Source organism: Coenobita brevimanus, chromosome 78 (genome assembly GCF_032717465.1).
Source record: "Coenobita brevimanus isolate Jiangsu-jjx chromosome 78, ASM3271746v2, whole genome shotgun sequence".
Taxonomy (NCBI): domain Eukaryota; kingdom Metazoa; phylum Arthropoda; class Malacostraca; order Decapoda; family Coenobitidae; genus Coenobita; species Coenobita brevimanus.
In genome coordinates this window covers 30,666,227-30,692,148 of record NC_137031.1, presented here as the reverse complement: position 1 = coordinate 30,692,148, position 25,922 = coordinate 30,666,227, and the positions used below count along the sequence as shown (strand labels likewise).

The 25,922-nt window shown below is 42.1% G+C and overlaps 1 protein-coding gene across 1 annotated transcript in view; it reads left to right on the top strand.

Annotated features, from left to right (window-relative positions):
* Positions 1-208: 208 nt before the first annotated feature.
* The window catches only part of RasGAP1 (Ras GTPase activating protein 1), a 121,328-nt gene continuing 95,614 nt past the window's right edge, over positions 209-25,922 (top strand). Inside the window, exons 1-6 of the mRNA XM_080279293.1 lie at positions 209-279; positions 2,219-2,339; positions 4,834-5,041; positions 21,136-21,215; positions 21,572-21,728; positions 24,380-24,561. Of these exons, the coding sequence (XP_080135419.1) occupies positions 225-279; positions 2,219-2,339; positions 4,834-5,041; positions 21,136-21,215; positions 21,572-21,728; positions 24,380-24,561 (803 nt within the window). The 5' untranslated portion in view covers positions 209-224. The remainder of the gene's footprint in view (positions 280-2,218; positions 2,340-4,833; positions 5,042-21,135; positions 21,216-21,571; positions 21,729-24,379; positions 24,562-25,922) is intronic.

Genomic DNA, 25,922 nt, shown 5'->3' with positions numbered 1-25,922 from the left:
CTACTTCGTAAAGGACTGACCATTTTCATGGAACAGATGAAAGGAAAAGCTGATGCTTAAAAAGAAAATCATCACTCTAGTACATTAACTTTGGTTTATTTCGATTTTATTATGATCATAACTAATGTGAAGCCAGAGTCGGTGATGCGGTATTGAACAATTGACTCGGGAGGGTTGGCAGCGCGTGGAAGTGTTGGCAGCCTGGTAGTGAGTGATGGAGCAAGATGGCTGTCTCGCCTGGCCAAGTCAGGCTAGAGCAGAGATTAAGGGTTAAAATAGGTATGTATTGTATTTTGGGTCATGTATATGTCTTAGAAGTGCTCTATACTAATTTGAGTCTCGATGGGAGTGAAAGATGTGGGATTGTAATAAGAGAACGGCGCAGTGGGAAGACTTCAAAACGTTTGTTTTGGATGTGATGGTCTGTTTACTGTCTCTGAATGAATCGAGGTGACGTAAATACCTGTAACCTTGTGCAACTTATTACATATCATAGCCACGCCGTGAGATTCCGAAAATCTCTGGGTAGCCTCTTAAAGGGCTGTGGATGAGTGTCGTATTAAACAAACTTTCATGAGTACCGGAGTACCGAGGTGTGACCTAGAAATGTTAGTTACTACCACCTGTTGCATTTTTGTTAACTGATAATGATTTGAGGTGTCCATTCAAAAACTGCTTTTTCTCCAGTATATGTGTTGTTGTGAAAAACACATGTACCACTGGATAGAGCCACTGACTGACATTGTCCAGTAGTTTAAGGTGTTTGTTGTGAAGGGTGATGGATGTTGATTCTTGTCTAACACCAACATTTGAAAGTTTCCCAGGCTTGCCTAGGGAGACACATGTTTGCATATTTCCATGATTTTGTAGGTTCATTTGATAGTCTATATCAGTTTAGTAGATTAGCTTAACAGGGGGCATGATTTCTCTCTAGGAAAACATTCATAGTACCATACATTCAGTATATATGGTGTGTGATCAGTTTGTGCCTTTGTACACCTATAAAATCCAGGGATATGCTTTTGCCAGTCAAGTCAGTATGTATCACTTGGCAATAATGTTTATTCTCAATGAAATATCCTCACAAATGAATCTTAACAGTAGCCTGTTGATATTTATTCTTTAGCCAGTTTCATTTGAATTAAAGGAGAAGCCATGGATGTAATTTGATAAGACAACCACATCTCACAAATTCTGGAGGGTACCATGACCTTTCCATACATCTGGTACTGTCTGTTGTCAGAACTGGTAGCTAATCAGTTTTGCAGGTATACCATGCCCGTTTTGGCTCCAACATGACCTAAAATTATCTGCTCTCCATCTTGAATTCCAAATTGTAACACTAGATTAAAATTTGTAAATGCTGTTAGTTTTGAAGTATGGTATTGCTATGTAAAGGATATAGACCAGTATCATTGTCTTTTGATGCCACTGAGCTGCATGAAACATTCGTGCAGAGTGACAAAAATGTGGCCAGATTAAGGTAAAAGAACTGTAAAAATGAACTTTAATCAGCAATTTTATGTAATTTACTAAGATTTACATCAAAAAAAAGAAAAATGCATTGAGAACTTTCTTTAGCACACTACCAGTAGCTGTACTGAACTTGGTGACTGATAGTATGATATACAGTATAGTACAGTACCATATAATATTAAACTACCCGGTACTGTATATGGTATATGCCTTTGCCATAATGCAACTGCTCTGCACCAGTGTACACCTACTCAACTTAAACACCCAGCTGTCACCATAGATAGTCATTCAACATTATCCCAGTAAAAGATCTCAGAAAGTGCCTCACTGAAGTAGCCAGTTTCCAGCAATCTTTTGGGTTTATCTCTAGATCAGCATGGGGCCACAACAATAGCATAATACAGGCCAACCTCGCATATGATTAAATGTCATGTATAATCGTTCAGGTATGTGATCTTAACATTTTGTCATTTATATATACCATATACAGTATATAAATATGACCACCACTTTCATTTATATGATCACTGTAATGACCTATGAAGCACCATTTTTTGTAAAGAAGATTGCCAGTTTCATTCACATGGTCGCAACAATCCCAGCTATCAGAATACAGTACCGTTGTTATCCACTCGTTTTCCAGAAGTATAATCTAGTCGTACAGTGAGGTTAGCCTGTACTGTTTTTTGTTAAATAAATTGCCACGTAACATAAAATTGATAGCTTTTATTTTTCCTCACAGGTGAAGCTAAAAACCTGCTGGTGAGGAATCATGGAAGCACCGGGCAGCGTGATGTGTACTGTGTTATCTCCCTTGATCAAGAAGAAATATTTCGTTCAGCAGCAGCAGAAAAGACACTTGAGCGAGTTAATGAAAGAATTAGCTGCGGTACATTACTGTATGTCACTTCTGCTCCCGTTGTTTTAGTTTTCAGTAAAATCTGTATGGCATGAAGTAAACTCCCTCTGTATATAACTAAATAAGTGCAAGGAATAGTGGGTCATTATATCTGATAGTTTGTTCAATTTTATATTAATTAGTACAGTGGTCCCTCGCATTTAGCAGTTTAATTAGTCTGGTGAAATCATCGCTAAATGCGAAGTGTACTTTATATGGGAAAAATATCAGTTAGTCTGTGCTTATCCTCCAAGTCATCCTTTTGAGCCCCGATTTCCTACTTTAAGTTCTGAAAATGAAACATAGTGTATTATTAATACATTATACAGATACTGTACTGTATGGTTATACATCCACTCACCAGCGTAAAATGCCAAATGCTGGGCAGTGTGAGAGAAAAAAAGCACCCAAGGTTGCTAGATACTCACAACAATGATAACAATAGCGGTCTGGTGGCGGATGGGCAAGGCATTATGGGACTACATCACGGGCATGGCGTGACATCATGCCCCACATCGCTAAACGTGTAAGACAGTCGCTAAATGCACAGGACTGGTACCTTTTCTAACCTATCACTAAACACGAAAGTCGCAAACTTGAAACATGCTAAATGCGAGGGACCACTGTACTTTTAATTTACAAACCTTTTATATGCCTACCCTAGCTCATTGATACATTGTGGTACTGTAAGTGTTTATATAGTGTTTTAATTTTCTTTGGTTTGAGTACAGTACTGTACAACTCTATATTGTTTACATATGTGCTCAGTATAAATTGCTAAAATCAATGACATTGTATTAAGTACAGTAAACCCTCGATGTACAGAACCCTCTTTAACGAATTTTGGTTTTAATGACCACATTTAGCTGAGCAGATGTTATGTTCATTTAACAGTTTTTGTTTGGTAAAAGAATGGACACGCAGGAAACACCGACCAGCGTGGCACACACACACATACACACAACAGTATCTGGGTGACGAGCATTGTGCGAGGAGCCAGAAATAAAGCATTTATTGAGAGGAAAGTTCCATTGAGACCTAGCTGTATGTAATTGTGTATGACTACATGGCCGAACGACGCTCTGTATTTAACAGTCTTAGTTTGGTAAAAGCCACGATGCCAAGGAAATTATCAGACAACATGGTGCTTGACTTTAAAGTACTATTGGCTTTAATGTTAAGGATCTGGTACCAATGTAGTTCATTACAGTATATCGAGGATGTATTGTATAGTAACACAGTAAAATGAGCTAGATAAGTGGCAGGTTGGTGGTGAGAGTGTTTACACAATGCCGTCACTCATTAGCATCCACAATACATACAAAACCCTTTTCAGTACTGTATATGATGAGAATATTTGGTTGGCTGGGAGATTGGCCTAAGTTGAAATTTATTAACCTGTGGATTGCGCAATTGCCTTTTTTTTTATCCCACCCCGTGGTGTGCAAAAAAACGAAGGATTTTTCTTTTTTTTTTTTTTTTTTTTCTTTTTTTTTTTTTTTTTATCCATCATCCAATCCTACGTTGCCCCATGAGGAGCATAGGAGCCCAGGGCTAGGCAGTTGGTCCTGACATTTAAGATGAGACTGACCAGCCTCACTCATCCCTGAGTTGCGTTATGTGAGTAGTAAACCCCAACCACCCCTTGGATATAAACCTTCACCGGCTTAGTCCGATTGGAGTGCATTAATTAGCCACTAAACTACCAGGCGCCAAAATTTGGATATTTGATTACCACCCAGCGTATTAAATGGTTTCCTGGTGTACAGGAAACTATTCGGCTTGTCAAAAACTCGAAGATACAGTAAACATCCAGGGCATCATCTGCTGAAAAGAAAAAAATCTCTTTGTCTCCGTCTTTGCGTAGGGCCTTGTGCAAGTTTTTGTAAGGGAGTTGTGAAAAAATGAAAAAAAAAAAAAAATTGTTTTAGTTTATTATAAGCCTGAAGATAAACATCCAGGGCATCATCTGGTGAAAAGAAAAAATCTTTCCCTCTCTGTCTCTTTCTCTGTAGTGCCATGTGTAAGTTTTCTTGGAGGTTGAGTTGTTTACAATGCTGCATGGCCAGCACAGCCTGAGCTGTGGCTCGCAGCATGACGCTACACAGCCTGAGCTGTGGCTCACAATCCACTGGTTAAATGGAAGTTCATTATCGATAAAGTTTGCTGTATACTATAGATTGTTTATCAAAGCATGTAGCTTGTGTAGCAAAGAATCATGTTTAAAAGCCTTATGTTCCACTGATATTTTTAAGCTACTGGATACAGATCTTGTGTGTAGTGTTTAATGTACCTGTTTGTAGCTGCCACATAGAAAGATTTTCCTTGTATAGGCAAGTTTTTTTTTTTTTTTTTTTTTTTTTCCATGGTACAGTGAACATTGTAACTATTTTCTTTATTATGGTAGTTTTTTTTTTAATCAGTGGATTGTGAAATGCTTTTCATTAACTGCCCTACAGCCACTCAGCCTTCTTTGGTGAGGAGTTCCAGTTTGACATACCAAGAGAATTTCGGTTCCTGAATGTCTACCTTTATGACCGAGACCGGCCTATGAAAACTGACAAGATAATGGGGAAGGTGTCGATCAAGAAGGAGGATCTGCGCAGATACCATGGCAAGGACCAGTGGTTCACCATTACTCCTGTCGATGCTGACTCAGAAGTCCAGGTGAGAGGTGGATTATTCAGGATCCCCACTTTTCACATTGAATCTGGGTCACATTAAATTTAATCTTGTTACTGGTGTGGCTTGAGGTTCATATACTGTTGGTGTGAAGTCTGTGGATTGAAGGCTGATATTGCCTTCCTCCTTTCAAGGAATAGGGAGAAGTTGAAGGAGTAATATAACAGGACAGTTATGTTGTTACTGCCACATTAAGGTTTCCCTCTCCAGCCCTCTGTTTAATTTGCTGCCACTAGATGAATATAATGAACTTGGGAGAGCTCCCTGGTAGTGATGGCGTCAAGAAAAAGAAATGTCATAAAAGGCAGTTTGGAGCAGAGATTTATTGTTTGAATTAAAAAAAAAATACAGGTTGGATATTTTCCTGAAATGTTTTACTTTTTTTTGTTTTTTTCTTCCCATGACATCACCTCATTTATGAAGGCTCCAACATGCTTGCATGTGTCAGCTTTGGTCACCTAATGGCGGCTGCCCATGCTGCTTGATCTATGGCAGCCCCCTATTCAATCCCTTATTCCTGAGTTCACACTGACTTCATCCCAGGTCTTTTTCTGTCTACCTCTTGCAGCCCTATCCCTAACTTTAACACTTCTCAGTTTCTGCACCCAGTTGTCATCCTCCATCCTCTCCACATGCCCAGACCATCTCGATCTACCTCTCCTCATCACAACACCAATACACTCCAGTCCCATCCTACCTCTTAACTCTTCCGTCGTAAACCTAGCCCCCCCCCCCTCCTCCAATTCCAGGCCTCTCATTCAAGGACACACTGCATATCCACCTAATGATTCTCATTTCTGTACATTTGAACCTGTGAGTATCCTCTTCCTTCACTGCCCAGGTCTCACTACCATACAGCATTGCACTCCAAACACATGCTGCATTTGAAGATCCTTTAGCACAGTGGGAGAGCCCTCTCAGTGTCAGGAGAGGCAATATCTCCCTGAACTTCTTCCAACTACTTCTCACACCGGCCATAGAGCTAGCTCCAGCCTCACCTCCAGCACATGACATGTCTCTCAAGTAACAAAATTCTCACACACTCAATAGACTCACCAGCAAGATCAATCTTTTCACACCTGACAATCTCCACATGCTCTCCCCAACTTACCTCACACATGAAATCAGCATTATCTCGCAGTCTACCCCTAATACCACTACATCTCTAATGTACCCCCCTTATCACAAACACTGCACAAGATGAAATTACTTCCCACACCCATGTGGTGAACCACACATAGCTACTCTCCCTATTCTTTGACAGTACTGCCACCAACCCTTGACATCATTACCTTTGTTTTATCTGCATTTACTCTCAAGTCCTTATACCTTATATCGTCTCTCCACATCCTAAATCTTGCCGCTACTCCCTTTTTATTCTCTGCAATCAGCACCAGATCATTTGCATACAACATCGCCTATGGAAGTCTATTTCTTAAGTCATGTGAGAGGGCTTCAAGCACGTTGATAAAACAACAAGATGCTCAAGACTGATCCCTGATGCACATCAACATTCACCAAAAATTCATTACACAAATCTCCGTTCGCTCTCACCTGGGTGTGAGCTCCTACATACATAACCATAGCCACTCTAACCAGCCACTCCTCGAGCCCAAGCTCTGTCATTGATCACGTCACCACCCTCCTAGGGACTCTGTTAAAGGCCGTCTCCAAATCAACAGAAACAAAGTACATTGAGGGAGGAGGCTGTAACACCGGCTGAACAGGATGGTACTCCTGAGAGGAATGGGAATGCTGGTGATAGGGAGAGCTGGAGCTCCTGTTTCACTAATTACCTAACCATCCCCCTTTGCTGACCTTTTCAGTTTGACACTAACATGGAGAGTAGACCAGCATACTCTCCCAAACATTTCCTCTAACTATCTTATGCACTACACCACATGTGCTTTACAGATCACACAGCATACCCCACTACATTACAAGGGTTGATGCCAGCAAGGGCATATGGTTAGAAAACTTTGTCCCATCTACCTAGTGGCGGACTTTGATCGTGGGTCCGGGGCCAGATGGGGCTCAAACCTGTGCTAGAGGGTACAAGGCATTGCAGTCCCCAGGCTGCCGCTTCCGCCCAATAGAGAGGGGCCCGAACCTGGGAGTTGCGCCCCAGGAGGCTGCCCTATCAGTGGATGTATAATGGCGGGGCAGTTACAGTGCCAAGGCGCACTGGGAGGGTGTCCCTGTAATGGTCCTGGCAGAGTGCCCCAAGGCCACTACACAGCAACTGGTAAGGCTGGTGAGCTAGGGGTGTCAGATCCCTTGCCTGGACCTGGGACTGTGCACTGGGTGGTGCCTGTGGCATGTCTCTCCCCCTTTATTGTTACCAGCAATGACCAGGTACAAGAATAAGTTTCAAAGCAAGCCTGAGAACATTAAATCACCCAGGGGGATGAGAGTGGGTTTGTGAAATGTTGGAAGTTTAAGGGGTAGAGCGGGGGAAGTGGTTGAGGCAATCAGTATGAGGTAAGTGGATGTGGGATGTTTGCAGGAAGTCTGGTACAGGGGTGGATCAGCCAGAAAGATTGCTATCATAAGCTGTTTTGGCAGGGGGGGACAGACGGATGTGGGTGTGTTGGTTGTGGAGAAATGGGTAGAATATGTTATTGATGTTATGAGAGTAAGTGATAGAATATTAGTCCTGTAGTGAAATTTTTGTTGGGTGAAATGATGTTTGCAATTATATTGGCATGTGCTCCACAGGCAGGCTTGAATGAGGTAGAGAAGGATAGATTTTGGAATGACTTAATACATGTAGTAGGTGGTTTGGGGGACAATGAGATAGTGGTTTTGGGAGGGGACTTAAATGGTCATGTAGGTGAAGCAGCTCAAGGATCTGGGAGTTAATGGGGGATGTGCATATGGTACAAAAATGAGGAAAGGGAAAGAATACTTGAGTTTGGGGAGACAGTGAACATGATTGTGTGCAATGCTTATTTTAGGAAAAGAGAGAGTAGTTTGATTACATACGAGTCTGGGGGAAATAGCAGTCAGATAGACTATTTCCTGGTCAGGGGGATTATAGGAGGTTAGTGAGGGATGTTAAAGTTATAGGATGCAAGGAATGTGTGCAGCAGCACAAATTATTGATATGTGACATGCTACTTAAAGAGCGAGTGATAAAAAAGAGGACTTATGCACCTAGGAGGAAAATTTGGAAGTTGGAAACCCAAGCAGTAAGGGATGCTTTCTATAGGAAGATGAGGAGAGTGGTGGTTGAACAGGGAGCCATTGACAGAGGCATTAATGAACAGTACAGAGCCCTCAAGAACAACCTCATGAAAGTTACTGATGCAGTATGCAGTTGGACAAGAGGCCCACCAAGACCTAAGTAACTTGGTGGTGGGATAAGGATGTAGAAGCTGCAGTTAAGGAGAAAAGAAGGCTTTTCCGGGAATGGAAGAAGGGTGGTAACAAAGAGGAATACTTGGCTCCTAGGTGTAGGGCTAAAAGAGGTATGCAGACAAAGTTTGAGTCACAGAGACTTTTATGTGATAACCTAAATCATGTGGAAAGGAAGAATATATTAGTGGTAGGTGGGGGTGCTCACCATCCACTCACTCAATGTAGTGTTGCTTTGGATGTCTACTCTATTCTTTCTTCCTTCCTTCCTCTTCTGTGTTTCTTTCCATCATTCTTTCCTCTTCCTTCTGTGTACAGGTGACTTTACACTCGCTCTTCTGTCTTTCCTTCACTCTTTCCTCATTTTTCCTGCCTGTGGGTGACTCAACACTGAGTGACAAGCCAAATGGTTTCCTGTACACCAGGAAACCATTTACCACGCTGGGTGGTAACCATAAAACCAAATTATGGCGTGTGTTGGTTTAGTGGGTGATTAAAATGCTCCAGTTGGATTGAGCCTGTGTAGGTTTATATCCATGGGGTGGTTGGGGTTTGTTGTTCACGTAATGCCACTCAGGGATGAGAAAAGCTGGTCACTCTCATCTTAAATGTCAGGACCAACTTGCCTAGCCCGGGGCTCCTATGCTTCTCATGGGGCAGCATAGGATCAGATGATGGATGGACGGATGAACTCAGGTGAAGAGGGAGAACCGGGATATTATGGGTGAGCAGTGTCTGAAGAATGATGAAGGAAGGGTAGTGGTGAAAAGTGGGGATATTAAAGACGCATGGAGAGGGCATTATAGCTGGTTGTCGAATGAGGAGTTTGACTGAGACAGGGAAGGTTTGGAGCCAGCAGTTCCAGTGTTTGACCCTTGGCCTTTGACTGACACTGCTACTGAGAGTGAGGCAGTAGGCAGGATGCAGGTGAGGAAGGCAGCAAGTGTGTCTGTGTTGACTGCTGAAATGTTGAAAGCCTTAGGAGATATAGGAGTGAGATTAGTCAATGACATGATAAATATGATTATATACCATATGAGTGTGTTGCCCCAGATGATTGGCTGAAGAGTGTAATTGTAAATGTGTACAAGAGGAAGGGTGATGCCTGGAAAAAGGAACTTATAGAGATATAAAGCTTTTAGATCAGATAATGAAGGTAATGGTGAGAGTTCTAGAAGGTATGATTAGAGAAGAGTGAATATTGATGAGATGTCATTTGGGTTTATGCTAGGCAGGGGAACCACTGATGCCATATTCACTGTTCAGCAGCTTCAGGAAAAATACATAGGAAAGAAAAGGGAACTGCACTTTGTTTTTGTTGATTTGGAGAAGGCCTTTGACAGTCCCTAGAGAGGTGGTGAAGTGGGCAGTGAGAAAGCTTGGGATCAAGGAGTGGCTGGTTAGAGTGGTTATGGCCATGTATGTGGGTGCTCGCACCCAGGTAAGAGTGAATGGAGATTTGAGTGATGAGTTTTCCATGAATGTTGGTGTGAATCAGGGTTGTCCATTGTTGTTTATCATGGTACTTGAAGCCCTCTTATGTGACTTCAGAAATGGACTCCCGTGGGAGAAGTTTTATGCTTATGATTTGGTGTTGAGTGCAGAGAATGAAAGGAGGCGGAGGATATGTTTAGGAAGTGAAGAGATGGTATGGGGCACAAGGGCTTAAGAGTAAATGTAGATAAAACAAAAATGATGGTATCTAGGGTTTGTGGCAGTACTGTCAAAGGAGAGGGAGGGAGGCCATACGTAATTTGTCACAGGGCATGGAAAGTAATTCCATCTTGTGCAGTGTTTGTGATATGTGGGTGCATAAGAAATGTAGTGGTATTAGAAGTAGACTGCGAGATAATGCTGATTTTATGTGTGTGGTTTGTCAGGGAGAGAACTTGGAGATTGTCAGGGGTGAAAGGATTGAGCATGCTGGTGAGTCTGTTGAGTGTGTGGAAGAGTTTTGTTATTTGGGAGACATGTTATGTGCTAGAGATGAGGCTGGAGCTAGCTCTGTGACTAGGGTGAGGAGTGGTTGGAAGAAGTTCAGGGAGCTGTTACCTCTGCTGACATTGAGAGGGCTCTCCGTATATGCTAAGGGATCTTTGTATGCAACATGTGTTAGGAGTGTAATGCTGTATGGTTATGAGACCTGGGCAGTATAGGAGGTTGTTTGCAGGCTCAAATGTACAGAAATGACAATGATTAGGTGGATGTGCAGTGCGTCCCTGAGTGCAAGGCCTGGGGGGGCTAGGTTTACGATGGAAGAGTTGAGAAGTAGGATGGGACTGGAGTGTATTGGTGTTGTGATGAGGAGAGGTAGATTGAGGTGGTTTGAGCATGTGGAGAGGATGGGGGATGATAATTGGGTGCAGAAAGCAAGAAGCGTTAATATTAGCAGTGGGGTTGTGAGGGGTACACCAAAAATGAACTGGGACGAGGCCATTAACTGTGACTTCAAGGTTAAGGGATTAAATAGAGAGGCTGCCAGAGATCAAGCTGCATGGAGAGCCGCCAGTAGGTGACTAAGGCCGACACATGCAAGCATGTTGGAGCCTTCAAAAACAAAATGAGTGGAGCCCCAAGTTTAGCGACATCTTTGTTTGCCGTTGCATGGTTAGTGGTGGCCTGGAAATATTCCTAAACACTGGGTTTTGTGCGAAAACCGCTCTTTTGCAGCGAGAATATGTAAACTAACCCTGCACGGAAAGCAATCATCATTTATTCGCCGCCATTTCCGCAGAAGAGATGCAGCACAGGATTGATGTGTTGCATGGAGAGGCAGAGGAACAGGAGGTTGGAGGTGCCAGAGGTGGCGGAGCACAGTAGCCTCACCACCTGCCCTGGAAATTACACCCCCATCCTTTCCATTAAGCATCTCTCTCCAGCCTTCAGAGTGAATTTCCTTGCCTCCTATGTACTGTGTATTAATACTATTTTCTTTTCAGGTGTGATCAGTAAATTTTACATTGCATAAGTGGGTTTTAGGGAGAGTTGGTATGGGATCTGGAACCAGTTAGCCTATTTCCCATAGGATCAGTGCCCCAACTTTAGCAGTGTCATGGTTCATGGTACTTTTCACAGAACCAATTAGGCGTGAAACGTCGGGCTTCACGTACAGATCCCTTTTCTTTCTTATATATTTTTCCTGAAGTTGTTGAACATTGAATATGGCATCAGTGGTCACTATGCCTGGCATAAACCCAAACTGCATCTCATCAGTAGTCACATTGTCTCTAATCATACCTTCGAGAACACTTTCCATTACCTTCATTATCTGGTCCAAAGTTTTATGTCTCTATAATTTCCTCTTTCCAGGGCAGCATCCCTACCCTTGTACACATTTACACTCACACTCTTCAGCCAGCCATCTGAGACAGCACACTGATATATAATTGTTATTATCAGCTCAGTAACTAACCTCACTCCTATATCTCCCGAGGCCTTCTCCAAAAATCATTTAATACTCTGAGTGGTAACCTTATAACCAACCAACACGCGTTCCCTTCATGTCAATAAATGGGCTGGCGCAGGGTTAGTGCCCCTCCCCGGAAAACAACTAACTAAAAATACAAACAAGAAACCTTGGACCAGGACTGACCAACAAGTTACAACTAGGGACCGAAAAAAAGGACACGACACAGATTGCAACATGGAATGTAAGGGGTGCGAACGATGAGGTAAAAGAGAGAGAGAGAGATTGTCCATGTGCCTGAGGGTGCAGAAGAGGACATATGTGGACTAAATGAGAAGAAATGGAGAGGTGAGAGAGTGGGAGTATGGATGGGGTATATGTGCAGGAGTATGAGAGAATGAGAGGATAAGAGAGGGAGTATGTATTGTTGTGCACAAGAGATGGAAGGAGAATATAAGAGAATATGGATCATTTGGTTCAAGGATTGTGTGGGTAAGATTGAAAGTAGGATTACAAATGTGGGTGATTGTTTGTGTGTGTATGTTCCTATGCAAGATTGTGCAAGCAGAGGGAAAAAAAAGAGCTCTGGGCAAATGTGGAAGCATACTTGGAAAAGTTTGAGAGTAATGAGAGAGTGTTTTTGACTGGAAATGTGGATGGAAAAGCATGGAATGTGAAGGTGGAGGGAATAGTTGGTGAGTGGGGTGTGCCTGCAGAAGTGGATAAGAAGGGCAGTGCTCTAGTGGACATTTGTGCAGGGAGTGGGTTAGTGATAACCAGTACCCTCTTTAGACACAAAATGATCTACAGGTATACATGGCAAGTGATCAGAAGGTTGGGTGGTGAACTGATTGAACATAAGGCAATGATTGATTATGTGTGTGTGTGGATGACTGAATGAAAAAGTAGGTAATGGATACAACAGCATAAAGAAGTTGGGGGAGTGGACTTTCGGACCACCACTTGGTGCTGGTAAAAGCAAGGTTCAGGTGCAATGGAGGAATAGAACGAGGGAAGGACAGGAGGAAGTAGTCCATACAAGGAGGGTAGAAAGGTTGCAAGGGATGGAAAAAAGGCAGAATATAAGAGAGAGGTGGAGGAGCAATTGGGTAGATATGATCTGGAGCAGGTGGAAGATTTGTGCAAGATATTCACAGAAGAAGTTTGTGAGGTGGTGTGTGGGGTGAAGAGAAGACGAAAGGGGGTGCAAGAAACGGCATGGTGGAATGAAGAGGTGAGGCAAGCTGTGGTTCAAAAGAAGAAAGCATGTAATGAGTGGATGGGAAGCAGAGGCATGGAGGAAGTAGAGAGACGGAAGAGAGAGTTATATGTAGAGAGGAAGAGGGAGGTGAAAAGATTATTAAGGAGAGAGTGGATAAGGAATTTGGAAGGAATTTGAGTGTAAAGTGGAGGGAATGTAAAAAAATGTTCTGGAAAGAGGTAAAGAGAGTTCAACAGGGTGATAAAGAAGTTAGTAGGGGAGTGAAAGATAAAAATGATAGATTGCTAGTGGAGAAGGAAGAAAAAGTGAGCAGATGGAAAGAATACTTTAAGGAACTGTTAAACATAGAGAATGAAAATCATGCAAGTGTAAGTGGCTGGGGAATGGCTGGGAGAAAGAGGGTGGTGAGAAAGAAGAGATTAGAAGGATGGAAGTAGTGGAAGCAATTAAGAAAGTCAAAATGGGGAAAGCCCCTGGAATTGATGGAGTGTGTGGCAGAATGCTGAAGCATGGGGGAGAGATAGTAGTTGAATAGATATGGAAGATGTGCAGTTTGGCCTGGGAGGAAGGTAGAGTCCTGGAGGATTGGAAGTCAAATATATTGTAGTCCCTGATAGTACGCGAATTGAACTCATTGTAAGCGAAACGGCATCGAAGAGTGGCCCAAATCCTGGGTTACTCAGAGTACGCGACATTGCCACCCCAAGAAGTGATAACAGTTGCCTATGGTCCGCCCACCTTGTCTTACAGCGAGTGGACGAGGCCAACACAGAGCAGGAGATCGCAGCAGAAAAGCCAGCAACACCAGTGATGGAGAGTGAAGATTTGTCCATGATGGAGATTAGCTGGGTACTGTGTGCCGTTGATAAATTCAAAGAAGAATTCAAAGACATCGAACACTTTCAGTTGCGATTGGAGGAGGTGATGACTTCACTGGACAGAACCTTCTGCTACTACACAGACAAGCACAACCAGGAAGTAAACAGACGGAAGCAAACCCTCATCTCCCGTTACCTGTAGCTTGAAGAAAGTGAGGAATCACTCCCTACAACATCAGAAGAGCCATATCCTGAGGAGGATCAAGAGGATGATGCGATGACTGAGGTGTCAGAAATAGACTTTGAAGGGTTTATGGACAAAGTGAGTGCATTAGCTAGTGAAAGTGTCGAAAGGTGCTGGTGACAAGAGTGGTGAGGAAGGTGGTGTGGCGGGTGATGCAGGAGATGCACGCTAAGTGCCTCATCCAGCCTCAGATCCCCTTCTTACCTCCATCAAGCCTGTTGTCCTCATGGGTTAGGGTGAGCAGCCATATTCTTGTTGGTTTAGTTAAGCCATATCCTTGTTGATTTAGTAAAGCCATAACTTGTTGGTTTACTTTATCTTAGGTAATATGTCATGGATAGTTTCCCTGTAGAGTACAATACTTAGGTCTGAAAGGAGTCTCAAGGGTTGCTCATGAAGGGGGGTGCCGCCCATATGTAATTTTTCCCATAAGTTTATGTATTCTGAGTACGCGAATTCCTAGTACGCAACGTCGTCTGCTGCCCATATACTTGCGTATTATGAGGGACTACTGTTGAAATTATTCCCCTGTACAAAGGAAAAAGGGAAAAGGAAGTGTGTGATAATCATAAGGGCATTTGTCATCTTAGTGTAATAGGAAAAGTATATGGTACTTATTGACATAGTTAGGAAAATAACAGAGGGATTAGTTGGAGAAGAACAGGGAGGTTTTAGGAAGGGAAGAGATTGTGTAGATTAGATATTCATCCTTAGGTCTTTAGAGGACAAGTTTCTAGAAAAGGGAAGGAAGTTGTATGCAGCCTTCATGGATTTGGAGAAAGCACTTAACAGTGGATAGACAAGAAATGTAGAAAATATTAAGAATATATAGAGTAAATAGGAAGTTGTTGAAGGATGTGAAAAGTATGTATGAGGGTGCTAAGGTTGCAGTGCATGTGGACAGTGAACTGAGTGACATTTTCTGTCTGGATGTTGGATTGAAACAGAGATGTTTCATGTGTTCATGGTTGTTCAGTCTGTTTGTGGATGGGATTATAAAAGAGATACAAGATAGGGCAGTGGATGTCGGAGTGACACTAATAAGAGAGGGCAGCGTTTGGAAATTCCCTGTACTGTTGTTTGCAGATGATACAGTGTTGTTAAGTGAGGACGAAGGGGAACTGCAAGGCTTGGTGAATGAGTTTGGGAGAGTGTTTAAGAAATGGAATCTAGAGGTGAATATAGGTAAGAGTAAAGTTATGGTCTTGGATAAAAATGAAGTCACTGAATGTACAGTGAGTTTGGATGATGATGAAATGGAAAATGTGAGTGGATTTAAGTATTGTACTTGGGTAGTGTGATGAGTAACGATGGAAGTTTGGAGTGCTTGAAAAGGTACAACAAGGAAGAAAGGTTCCTGGTTCTTTGAAAGCAGTGATTAGAAATAGGGAAGTGGGCATGGAAGCTGCATGATAGTATTGTGATACCAACTCTAACATATGGAAGTGAAGCTTGGATCTTGTTGGAAGGGCCCAAGTCAAGAGTGAGAGTAGTGGATATAAGTTATTTGAGAGGAGCATGTGGAGTTGCATGGAGAGACAGCCTGACAAATAAGGAAGTGAAGGAGCGTTGTTGCGTGGATGTGGATGTGACGGAAAGTGTTAGGAGGAATGCACTGAGGTGGTTTGGCCTTGTGGAGAGGATGGAAAGCAAGAGACTGATGAGGAGAGTGTTTGTGAGTGAGGTGGAAGAAGGGAGAAGGACGAGGAGGCTGAGGATGAGATGGAGGGATGGAGTGGAGAGGTATATGAGAGAGAGGTGTGTGAGCTCGGAGGAGGGCAGAGAAATGGCAGAGGACAGGGCAACATGGAGCTGTTATTTTTGTGGCTGTCACGAATTCACGAGATCGTGTTTTTTTGGCAATTCATCTATCTATCTATTTATTGCCAGAACTGTATTAATATTATTTGAACAGATGAACATTATTGAAACCCCATAGAACTTCACTCAATCAGTTAACCACTTTAATGTGCATTCAGATTTGGAACAGCTTTTTTTTTTTTTTTCGTGAGTGTCTATGTATAGACAGTAATGTTTCACTGAGCGATATATTTTGTGTAATTATCATTCCTCCACTTTGCCTCTCTAGCCATTAAGCTAGGCCATGCCTACTTCCGGTGATCATGTATTGCATTGTGGCTGGCTTGAGAACATTAGTCAGTTGGTGTAGTGCTGCCACAGGAAGAGGATGTGAGGAACAGTGCAGAGAGGCGAAGACCTTGTCTTAGCAGCTACAGCCTCTAGCAGTTCTACGACTCCTGCATCTCCTCACCGAATTGGTGATTGGCAGCAGTGGACGTCAGCAGTGCGTATCACAGCGGCCTGAGTAGCAGAGCCACCCAGTCTCTTCACAGCCACAATTCCATTTTTGCCACTGACCATTATTTTCTTTCTGTGTTTTCTAAGCTTAAGAGTATTAACAAGTTGTTTGGTTGCATGAGTGAGTGATGAATCGTTTAAGTTATCTTGTAATGTAAGAATTAATTTTGTTTGTAATTAATTAATTTACAGTTCTTTTCTTTGGGCTTGATTAAATTTAAGAGTCGTGTTTCATTTCTCCATAATGTGCTTAATTTAGTTTGCTGCTCCCAGATTGTACAAACTTCTTACATTAATCACGATTGGTAGTTAACCAGTTTTCATATTAATTCATAAATCTGTTTGTGCCAGCCAGGAGTTAGCACCAGCAAGAATCTGTCTTTATTAGTATTAATTATCAGTTATCAGGGGTAAGGACGCTTTCTCAGTGGCCAACAGTATCAGCAGTTCAGCATTCATGAGTGATTAGTCTCCACTGTGTACTGTTGAGAAAGTTTTATGAAATTCTCGTCTTTAGAGAATTGGCGAAGTAAGCCAGAATAAAGTAAAACTTCGTACTTTATTTCATAAGTTGATAGCTCTCGTGTCAGTGGTGACTTTTTTTTTTTTTTTTTTTCTCTCCCATAAGTAGTGGAGATATATTCAGTATATTTCTTTTCCCACCTTGACAACTTATGACATATTTGCAATTTATTCATAATTCACTTACCCCTTTGACAGTGGCCACCCCTTACAGGATTAAGGCATCTGGCAATAGATAGATAAATAGAGATAGAATTTCCTTTTTCCAGGACATCACCCATCCCCTTGTACTTATTTACAATTACACTCTTCAGCCAGTCATCTTGGACTACATACTCGTATATCCAGTAGAACCCCATAATTGCCAAACTCATAATTAACAACTTCACTAATTAGTGAAGGAAGAGTTCCAGAGGATTGGAAGTTAGGTATAATTATTCCCTTGTACAAAGGAAAAGGGGAAAAAGAAGTGTGTGGTAATCATAGGGGTATTTGTCTTCTTAGTATAATAGGAAAAGTGTATGGTAGGATACTTATTGATAGAGTTATGGAAATAACAGAGGAATTAGTTGGAGAAGAACAGAGAGGCTTTTGGAAGGGAAGAGGTTGTGTAGATCAGATATTCATTCTTAGATCTTTAGTGGAACAGTTTCTAGAGAAGGGAAAGAAGTTGTATGCGGCTTACATGGATTTGGAGAAAGCATATGACAGGGTGGATAGACAAGGATTGTGGAAAGTATTAAGAATATATGGAGTAGATGGGAAGTTGTTGAATGCTGTGAAGAGTATGTATGATGGTGCTAAGGCTGCAGTGCGTGTGGATGGTGAACTGAGTGAATTTTTCTCTTTGAAGGTTGGGTTGAAACAGGGATGTGTCATGTCTCCATGGTTGTTCAATCTGTACATGGATGGGGTAATAAAAGAGGTACAAGGTAGGGTAGTGGATGTTGGAGTGGCCCTGATGAGAGAGGGTAGTGTTTGGAAACTCCCTGTACTGTACTGTTGTTTGCAGATGATACTGTGTTGTTGAGTGAAGACGAAGGGGAGCTGCAAGGCCTGGTGGATGAGTTTGGGAGAGTGTGTAAGAAACAGAATCTAAAGGTGAATGTAAGGAAGAGTAAAGTGATGGTCTTTGAGAGAGGTGAAGTCAGTGAATGTACAGCGAGGTTGGATGGTGAGGAATTGGAAAATGTGAGTACGTTTAAGTACTTGGGTAGTGTGATGAGTAAGGATGGAGGTTTGGAGGGTGAAGTGCTTGAAAGGGTACAGCAGGGAAGAAAGGTTGCTGGTTCCTTGAAAGCAGTGATAAGAAACAGGGAAGTGAGCATGGAAGTGAAAAAGTTACTACATGACAGTATTGTGATACCAACTCTAACGTATGGAAGTGAAGCTTGGATGTTGTTGGAAGGGCACTAGTCAAGAGTGAGAGCAGTGGAAATGAGTTATTTAAGAGGAGCCTGTGGAGTCACATGGAGAGAGAGGCTGACAAATGAGGATATAAAGGAGCATTGTGGTGTGGATGTGGATGTGATAGGAAGCGTTATGAGGAATACACTGAGGTGGTTTGGCCATGTGGAGAGGATGGAGGGTGAGAGACTGACGAAGAGAGTGTATGTGAGTGAGGTGGAGGGGGGGGAGAGGAAGCAGGAGGCCGAGGATGAGATGGAGGGATGGAGTGGAGAGGTATATGAGACAGGGGTGTGTGAGTTGGGAGCAGGACAGTGAAATGGCGGGGGACAGGGTGACGTGGAGGCGATTTGTTTGTGGCCACCTCGAACAGGATTGAGGCGTATGGCAATAGATGGATAGATAGACTATTTAGTGATTTCTTCCTAAAAAAGTAGTTGGAAAAAATACAGAAAATGAACTGGAGGAATGCAAATAATTGGTAAGGTCTTTCTGCTGAAAGTTAAATGTACATTTAATGCTCATTCTTTTGTTCATTTTTGTGTTTATATGTGAAAGAGAGAGTATTGGTGCAATCAGTAATGTATTCCATTAACCCCTTAATAACCCCCGGCGTTGAACAACCCTTTACAGTACTGGTGTCAGTGACGTCGAGTTAGCATAAGATAAAAAAAAACTGTGAACAATTATGGGAAGGGAATGAAGGTCAGTGGTATGTTTACATGACTCTACGTTACCATCCCAAGCAGTCAGGCGGTCACTTAATCTCATATGTTTTCGTCCTTATGGCACTTGCACCGTAATTTTATGAATTCTCCTGTGAATTATAGCAAATTACAAGATGGGTTTAGGAACACATTGCTAGGTACACCAGACAATTCTCATCTTTAAGGAAAATAAACTGATTTTAGAACTCTTAAAAAATTGTTCTGGGGCCAGCCAAGGGTGAATGCAAACTTCTGAACCCATGGCCATTGAGGGGTCAAGTCGTTAAGCCATACCTACGTTTATTTGTTTCCAGCGCAATGGAAGAAACTTACTTGACATACTCAAAGATGGATTTTGATTCCCAATTTCCCAACTGTAGGTTAGGTTAGGCTTGATTGAATTATTAGGTACATTTAAACTAGGTTAGGTTAGGTTTAGTTAAACACTTAAGACAGTCCCTTCGGCCATCATAATGACGAATCAAACGAGTTTTTACAGCCGAACAGCTAAAAACAACGGGGAAACAGATTTAACAAAAAATGTTTATTTTTGGGTAATGCATTACAGTATCAGTGGTTCATAGGCTGTGCAGTTAATGGTAAATGACATTTTCAGGAAGGCGTCAAGAATTAGCGAGAGGGTTTGGAACGTAACCCTCGTTTATTTGGAGGGGTTACTGTAATCGTATTTATCAAATCGGTAGCTAACCGCACTCCTATATCTCCTAAGGCCATCTCCAGATTATTTTATTTGGTTTAAGAGAGAAGCTTGAAGTTTCAGGGGTTAGATATAGCCTTCATCTGCCCCAAACCAGTTGCTGTATAGGTCCTTCCAGACATTAAGATAATCACATAGTAGTCACCTGAGTATAATGAAAGGTGATGATATCTAGGGTTGGTGGCGGTACTGTCAAAGACGAGGGAGAGTGGCCATGTGCAGTTTGCCACAAGGGCGTGGGAAGTAATTCCATCTTGTGCGGTGTGTGTGATAAATGGGTGCATAAGAGATGTAGTGGTATCAGAGGTAGACTGCGAGATAATGCTGATTTTATGTGTACGGCGTGCCGGGGTGAGCAGGTGGAGATCGTCAGACGTGAAAGAATTGAACTTGCTGGTGAATCTCTTGAGTGTGTGGAAGAGTTTTGTTATTTAGGAGACATGTTGTGTGCTGGAGGTGGGGCTGGAGCTAGCTCTGTGGCTAGGGTGAGAAGTGGTTGGAAGAAGTTCAGGGAGCTCTTGCCTCTCCTGACATTGAGGGGGCTCTCCCTACGTGCTAAGGGGTCTTTGTATGCAGCGTGTGTTAGGAGTGTAATGCTGTATGGCAGTGAGACCTGGGCAGTGAAGGAGGAAGACATTCGCCGGCTCAGACGTGCAGAAATGACAATGATTAGGTGGATGTGCAGTGCGTCCCTGCGTCCAAGGCCTGGAGGGGCTGGGTTTACAATGGAAGAGTTGAGAGGTAGGATGGGACTGGAGTGTATTGGTGTTGTGATGAGGAGAGGTAGATTGAGGTGGTTTGGACATGTGGAGAGGATGGGGGATGATAGTTGGGTGAGGAAGGTGAGAAGTGTTAATATTGGGGGTGGGGTTATGAGGGGTAGACCGAGAAAGACATGGGACGAGGTCATTAACTGTGACCTTAGGGTTAAGGGACTGAACAGGGAGGCTGCAATGGATCGTGCAGCATGGAGAGCCGCCATTAGGTGACCAAGGCCGACACATGCAAGCATGTTGGAGCCTTTAAAAACGAAACGAAACGAAAACGAAACGTCCATCATCATGGGGAAGGGGTTTCGCTATCATTCAGTAACAAAGTAGTGAGGCTCCCTCCAGTATTATCTTGCTACTGTACTTCTTCCATCTTAACTTTGCCCAGATTTTTGTCATTTTGTAGTTTATTTAATATGACTCAGTGACAGAAAAAGGGCACTGTTGTGGTTGCACATCCTTTTCACAACATTTCTTCATGACCATTATCATATTCTAGTTTTCATTTACTATTACAACTCAGCATAATTTTAGGTCAAGTTAGAGCTTATGATACTATTGCTACAGCTATACTTGCTACTATCAACAGGGGAAGGTGCATGTTGAGGTGAGGATGCTGCTGGTGCAACAGATGAATGATGGCTCCCCTCAGCACATGGTTGAAGTCAAGTGAGTGATATGCATTCTCTTCCTCTGTCTTTGCAATTTTAACTGTTGACTGTGCACTTTGGAAGATTATTTTGATTATGTGATGAGCTTTGCATGCACAGTACAGTATGTCAGGGATGTGTTTCAAAGTATCACAGATTGTTTCAGTGCTGATGATGAAATTTGGAGAAGTGAAAATTCCCAGCCAATTCTGTGGGTGACAGTGGAAATGGATTAATCATTTTTTTCTGTAATTTATTATGAACTTAATAAAAAAAATGTAAATAGATACATAAAAAGGTGACTTGTAGCAAAGATATAGTATATTATATATTTGAGGGCATACCAGTACTTTTGTTTCTCTCTCTCTCCTCCAGGCTCCAAGAGTGTAGTGATTTGGCCATAATTAACGGTTCATGTGACCCTTATGCTGTGGTCACTGTTCATTATACCAACAAGAAGCAAGAGTCAAAAAAGACAAAGGTAAAGAAGAAAACCATCTCACCACGATTTGATGAGACTTTCATATTTGAGGTGAGAGAGATTTGCAGGTATGTTTCATTAGCCCATTCTCTTTCTACTTGGTAGTTTTTGGGGAGGAGAAATTCATACCCATGCACAGTGCATGGGGCATATGTCTTTTTAGTGTAATAGGAAAAGTATATAGTAGGATTCATATTGACAGAGTTAGGAAAATCTGTCTATTTATGTATCTATTGCCAGATGCCATAATCCCATAAGGGGTGGCCATTTGACTTTGAGTTATTTATTTTAAGGGGAGGGGCACTAGCCCTCCACCAACCCACTTGTTGACACGTAGGGAGCACGTATGGTTTGGTTATATGGTTACCACCGAGCGTTTTAAATGGTTTCTTGGCGTACAGGAAACCATTTGGCTTGTCACTCAAAGTAAAGCAGCCTGTAAAGGAAAGAAAAGTAATAATAAGTGATAGGAGAGATGGGAGAAATAGGAAGAGAGGAGGGCAGGCACAGAAGAAGTATGATAGAGGCTTAGGAAAAAGTAGGCAGCACTACATCAAGTGAGTGGATGATAGTCGCCACCACCTACAAGTATTAAGTATGAAAGAAAGGAGATTGGGAAGAATTGGGGTTGACCTCGGCACACGTATATTAGAGTTCCGGGCCACTCCACCTTATTCCATCTTGTCTCCTATAAAAAATGTTTTCCCGAGCTAGACCTTATTAGATAATATAGCCCTTCTAGGTTACTGGAGGGTGCTACCCCTCCGGGAATTGCAGCTACCAAGCATGGTTTGAACTCATAACCCCTCGGTCCCAAGTCCTAGCTCCACCACAGGGAGGTTTTAGGAAGGGAAGAGGTTGTGTAGATCAGATATTCTTAGATCTTTAGTGGAAAAGTTTCTAGAGAAATGAAGAGTTGTATACGGCCTTCATGGATTTGGAGAAATCATGCGACAGGGTGGATAGACAAGGCATGTGGAAAGTATTTAGAATACATGGGGTAGATGGGAAGTTGTTGAAGGCTGTGAAGAGTATGCACGAGGGTGCTAAGCCTGCACTGCGTGTGGATAGTGAACTGAGTGAATTTTTCTACTTGAAGATTGGATTGAAACAAGGATGTGTCATGTCTCCATGGTTGTTCAATCTGTATATGGATGGGGTTATAAAAGAAATACAAGGTAGGGCCTTAGATACTGGAGCGGCCCTAGAGAGAGAGGGCAATGTTTGGAAACTCCTTGTACTGTTATTTGCAGATGATACTGTGTTGTTAAGTGAAGATGGAGGGTAGCTGAAAGACTTGGTGGATAAGTTTGGGAGAGTGGATAATAAACGGAATCCTAATGTGAATGTAGGGAAGAGTAAAGTTATGGTCTTTGATAGAAGTGAAGTCGGTGAATGCACAGTGAGGTTGGATGAAGAGGAAATGGAAAATGTGAGTGCGTTTAAGTACTTGGGTAGTGTGATGAGTAAGGATGGAAGTTTAGAGGGTGAAGTGCTTGAAAGGGTACAACAGGGAAGAAAAGTTGCTGGTTCCTTGAAAGCAGTGATAAGAAACAGGAAAGTGAGCATGGAAATGAAAAAGTTACTATATGACAAGATTGTGATACCAACTCTAATTTATGGAAGTGAAGCTTGGACGTTGTTGGAAGGACACAAGTCAAGAGTGAGAGCAGTGGATATGAGTTATATGAGAGGAGCATGTGGAGTCACGTGGAGAGACAGGCTGACAAATGAGGAAGTGAAGGAGTGTTGTGGTGTGGACGTGGATGTGATAGGAAGCGTTAGGAGAAACACACTGAGGTGGTTTGACCATGTGGAAAGGATGGAGAGTGAGATACTGACGAGGAAAGTGTATGTGAGTGAGGTGGAGGGGGAGGCCAAAGATGAGATGGAATGGAGAGGTATATGAGAGAGGGGGATGTGAGCTGGGAGCAGGGCAGTGAAATGGCGGGGGACAGGGCGACATGGAGGCGATTTGTTTGTGGCCACCCCTTCTGGGATTAAGGCATCTGGCAATATAGAGATAGACTTGTTAACTAGTGTTAAATCCCAGTCAGCCAAACCATCTCAATTTGCACCTCTTGATCATAACACCAGGGCACTCTAGTCCCATCCTTCCTCAACTCTTCTATCTTAAACCTGGCCTCCTGAGGCCTCGCAGTCAACGACGCATTGTCCATCCATCCATCATCCAATCCTACATTGCCCCATGAGGAGCGTAGGAGCCCGCTAGGCAGATGATCTCGACATTTAAGATGAGAGTGACCTGCCTCACTCATCCCTGAGTGGCATTACATGAGCAATCAACCCCAACTATCCCTTGGATATAAACCTTCACCAGCTCAATCCGACTGGAGCTCAATAATTACCCACTAAACCACCAGGTGCCAAAAATTTGGCTATATGGTTACCACCCAGTGTAGTAAATGGTTTCCTGGTGTACAGGAAACCATTTGGCTTGTCACTAAGTGTAGAGTCACCCACAGGCAGAAGGAAAAGGAAAGAAAGACAGAAGAGGGAGTGTAAAGTCACCCATAGGCAGAAGGACAAGGAAAGAATGAAGGAAAGAAAGACAGAAGAGGATGGTAAATCAGTGTCATTTCTGTACCATTAAACCTACAAATATCCTCTTCCTTTACTGCCCAGGCCTTACTGTTATACAGCATTCAGCGTCTAAGAGTATTATCCTTCTTACTGGACAGGGTGGTCAGCGTGGGAGTGGGCAGGACCGGGAGAATACTTACAGCTTGGTGGAGGAAGCAGCCGGGTTCCAGAAGGTTCAGATATCCCTGTGGCATGATTCTCCGGGCGTGTTTGGTAATGTCTTTCTTGGGGAGGTCAAGATTTCTCTTCATGACCTGCCCACCCAGGAGCATGATGCATGGTACATCATATGTCATTTAACTTCCTCACTCCAGTGATGTATTATTATTTTACATTATTTTACATATATATATATATATATATATATATATATATATATATATATATATATATATATATGTATATCTATATATATATATATATATATATATCTATATATATATCTATATATATATATATATATATATATATACACACAGGTGGTCCCTGACTTGTAATCAGGTTATGTTCTGAGAAACTGATTGTAAGTCAGATTTTTCTTAAGTCGAAAATTCATTTTATACTCCTAACCACCCGAAGATCAAGGCCTAACCAAGCCTTTTAAACATGCTTAGAATAGTTACATAAGCCTACAGTTGGGCAGAATCATTAACACAAAGCTTTTTATATAGTAAAGTATTGAATATCTCATGTAATTAATTGAATACTGTACTGAAAGTACAAGATTTTAAAGTAAAAAATTAGTAATTTGACCGTTTGTAAAATGGGGACTGCCTGTATTTATATATAAACAATATATATATGTGTGTATATATATATATATATATATATATATATATATATATATATATGTACAGGTAGGGCCCGTTATACGACCTCTCGATGTATGAGAAACCGATGATATGACCTGGGTAATTTAGGGACTGTTTTCATTATACGATATCGAAAATTCAGTGATTACAACATTCAGTCTGGGACGAGGTGAATGGATTCAAACTCAGTCATCCCAGCAAATGCAATCACCGCCGCGTTCTCTCAACTTTGGAGAGAAATAGCGGTACTGCTCAGCTGTGGCGTTGCCAGATGTGTGATAATTATCACACAATGCGATATTTTGGCACACTTTGTGATATGCGATAGCATGCATGCGGTAGTGTGATAACTTTCATAATTTCATAATCTGAAAAATAAATCAAGGATTGCAAAATTAACAAGTCTACTGTAAGATTAGTACAACAGTAGGATTTAGTAACTCTTACAATAACCAGTATTATAATCTGGTAGGTACTTAACAGTTAAACAAATTCAGTAACGTTAATGAATCACTCCACATATAAATACATTAATTCCACAGTAATTACTGATTTATGTGAAGAAATGCCTTTGTTTATGAGTGATAATTTTGATCAAAAAGTGATAATTTTAATGTGCCGGGTACGATGATATGGGTTTGGGAGTCTGGCTGTGCTGCTCAGCTGGAGACCACAAGTTTTCCACCTCCAGCACATTACCACCTATAGATGAGTGTTATGCGTGTTTTATGTGTTTAATTAATGTGCAGTCATGTTACTTGCATACTATTTGCTCTTTCAGGTTGCTTTCTCTACAGTTCAGTATTATAGATATGATTGTTACATTTGG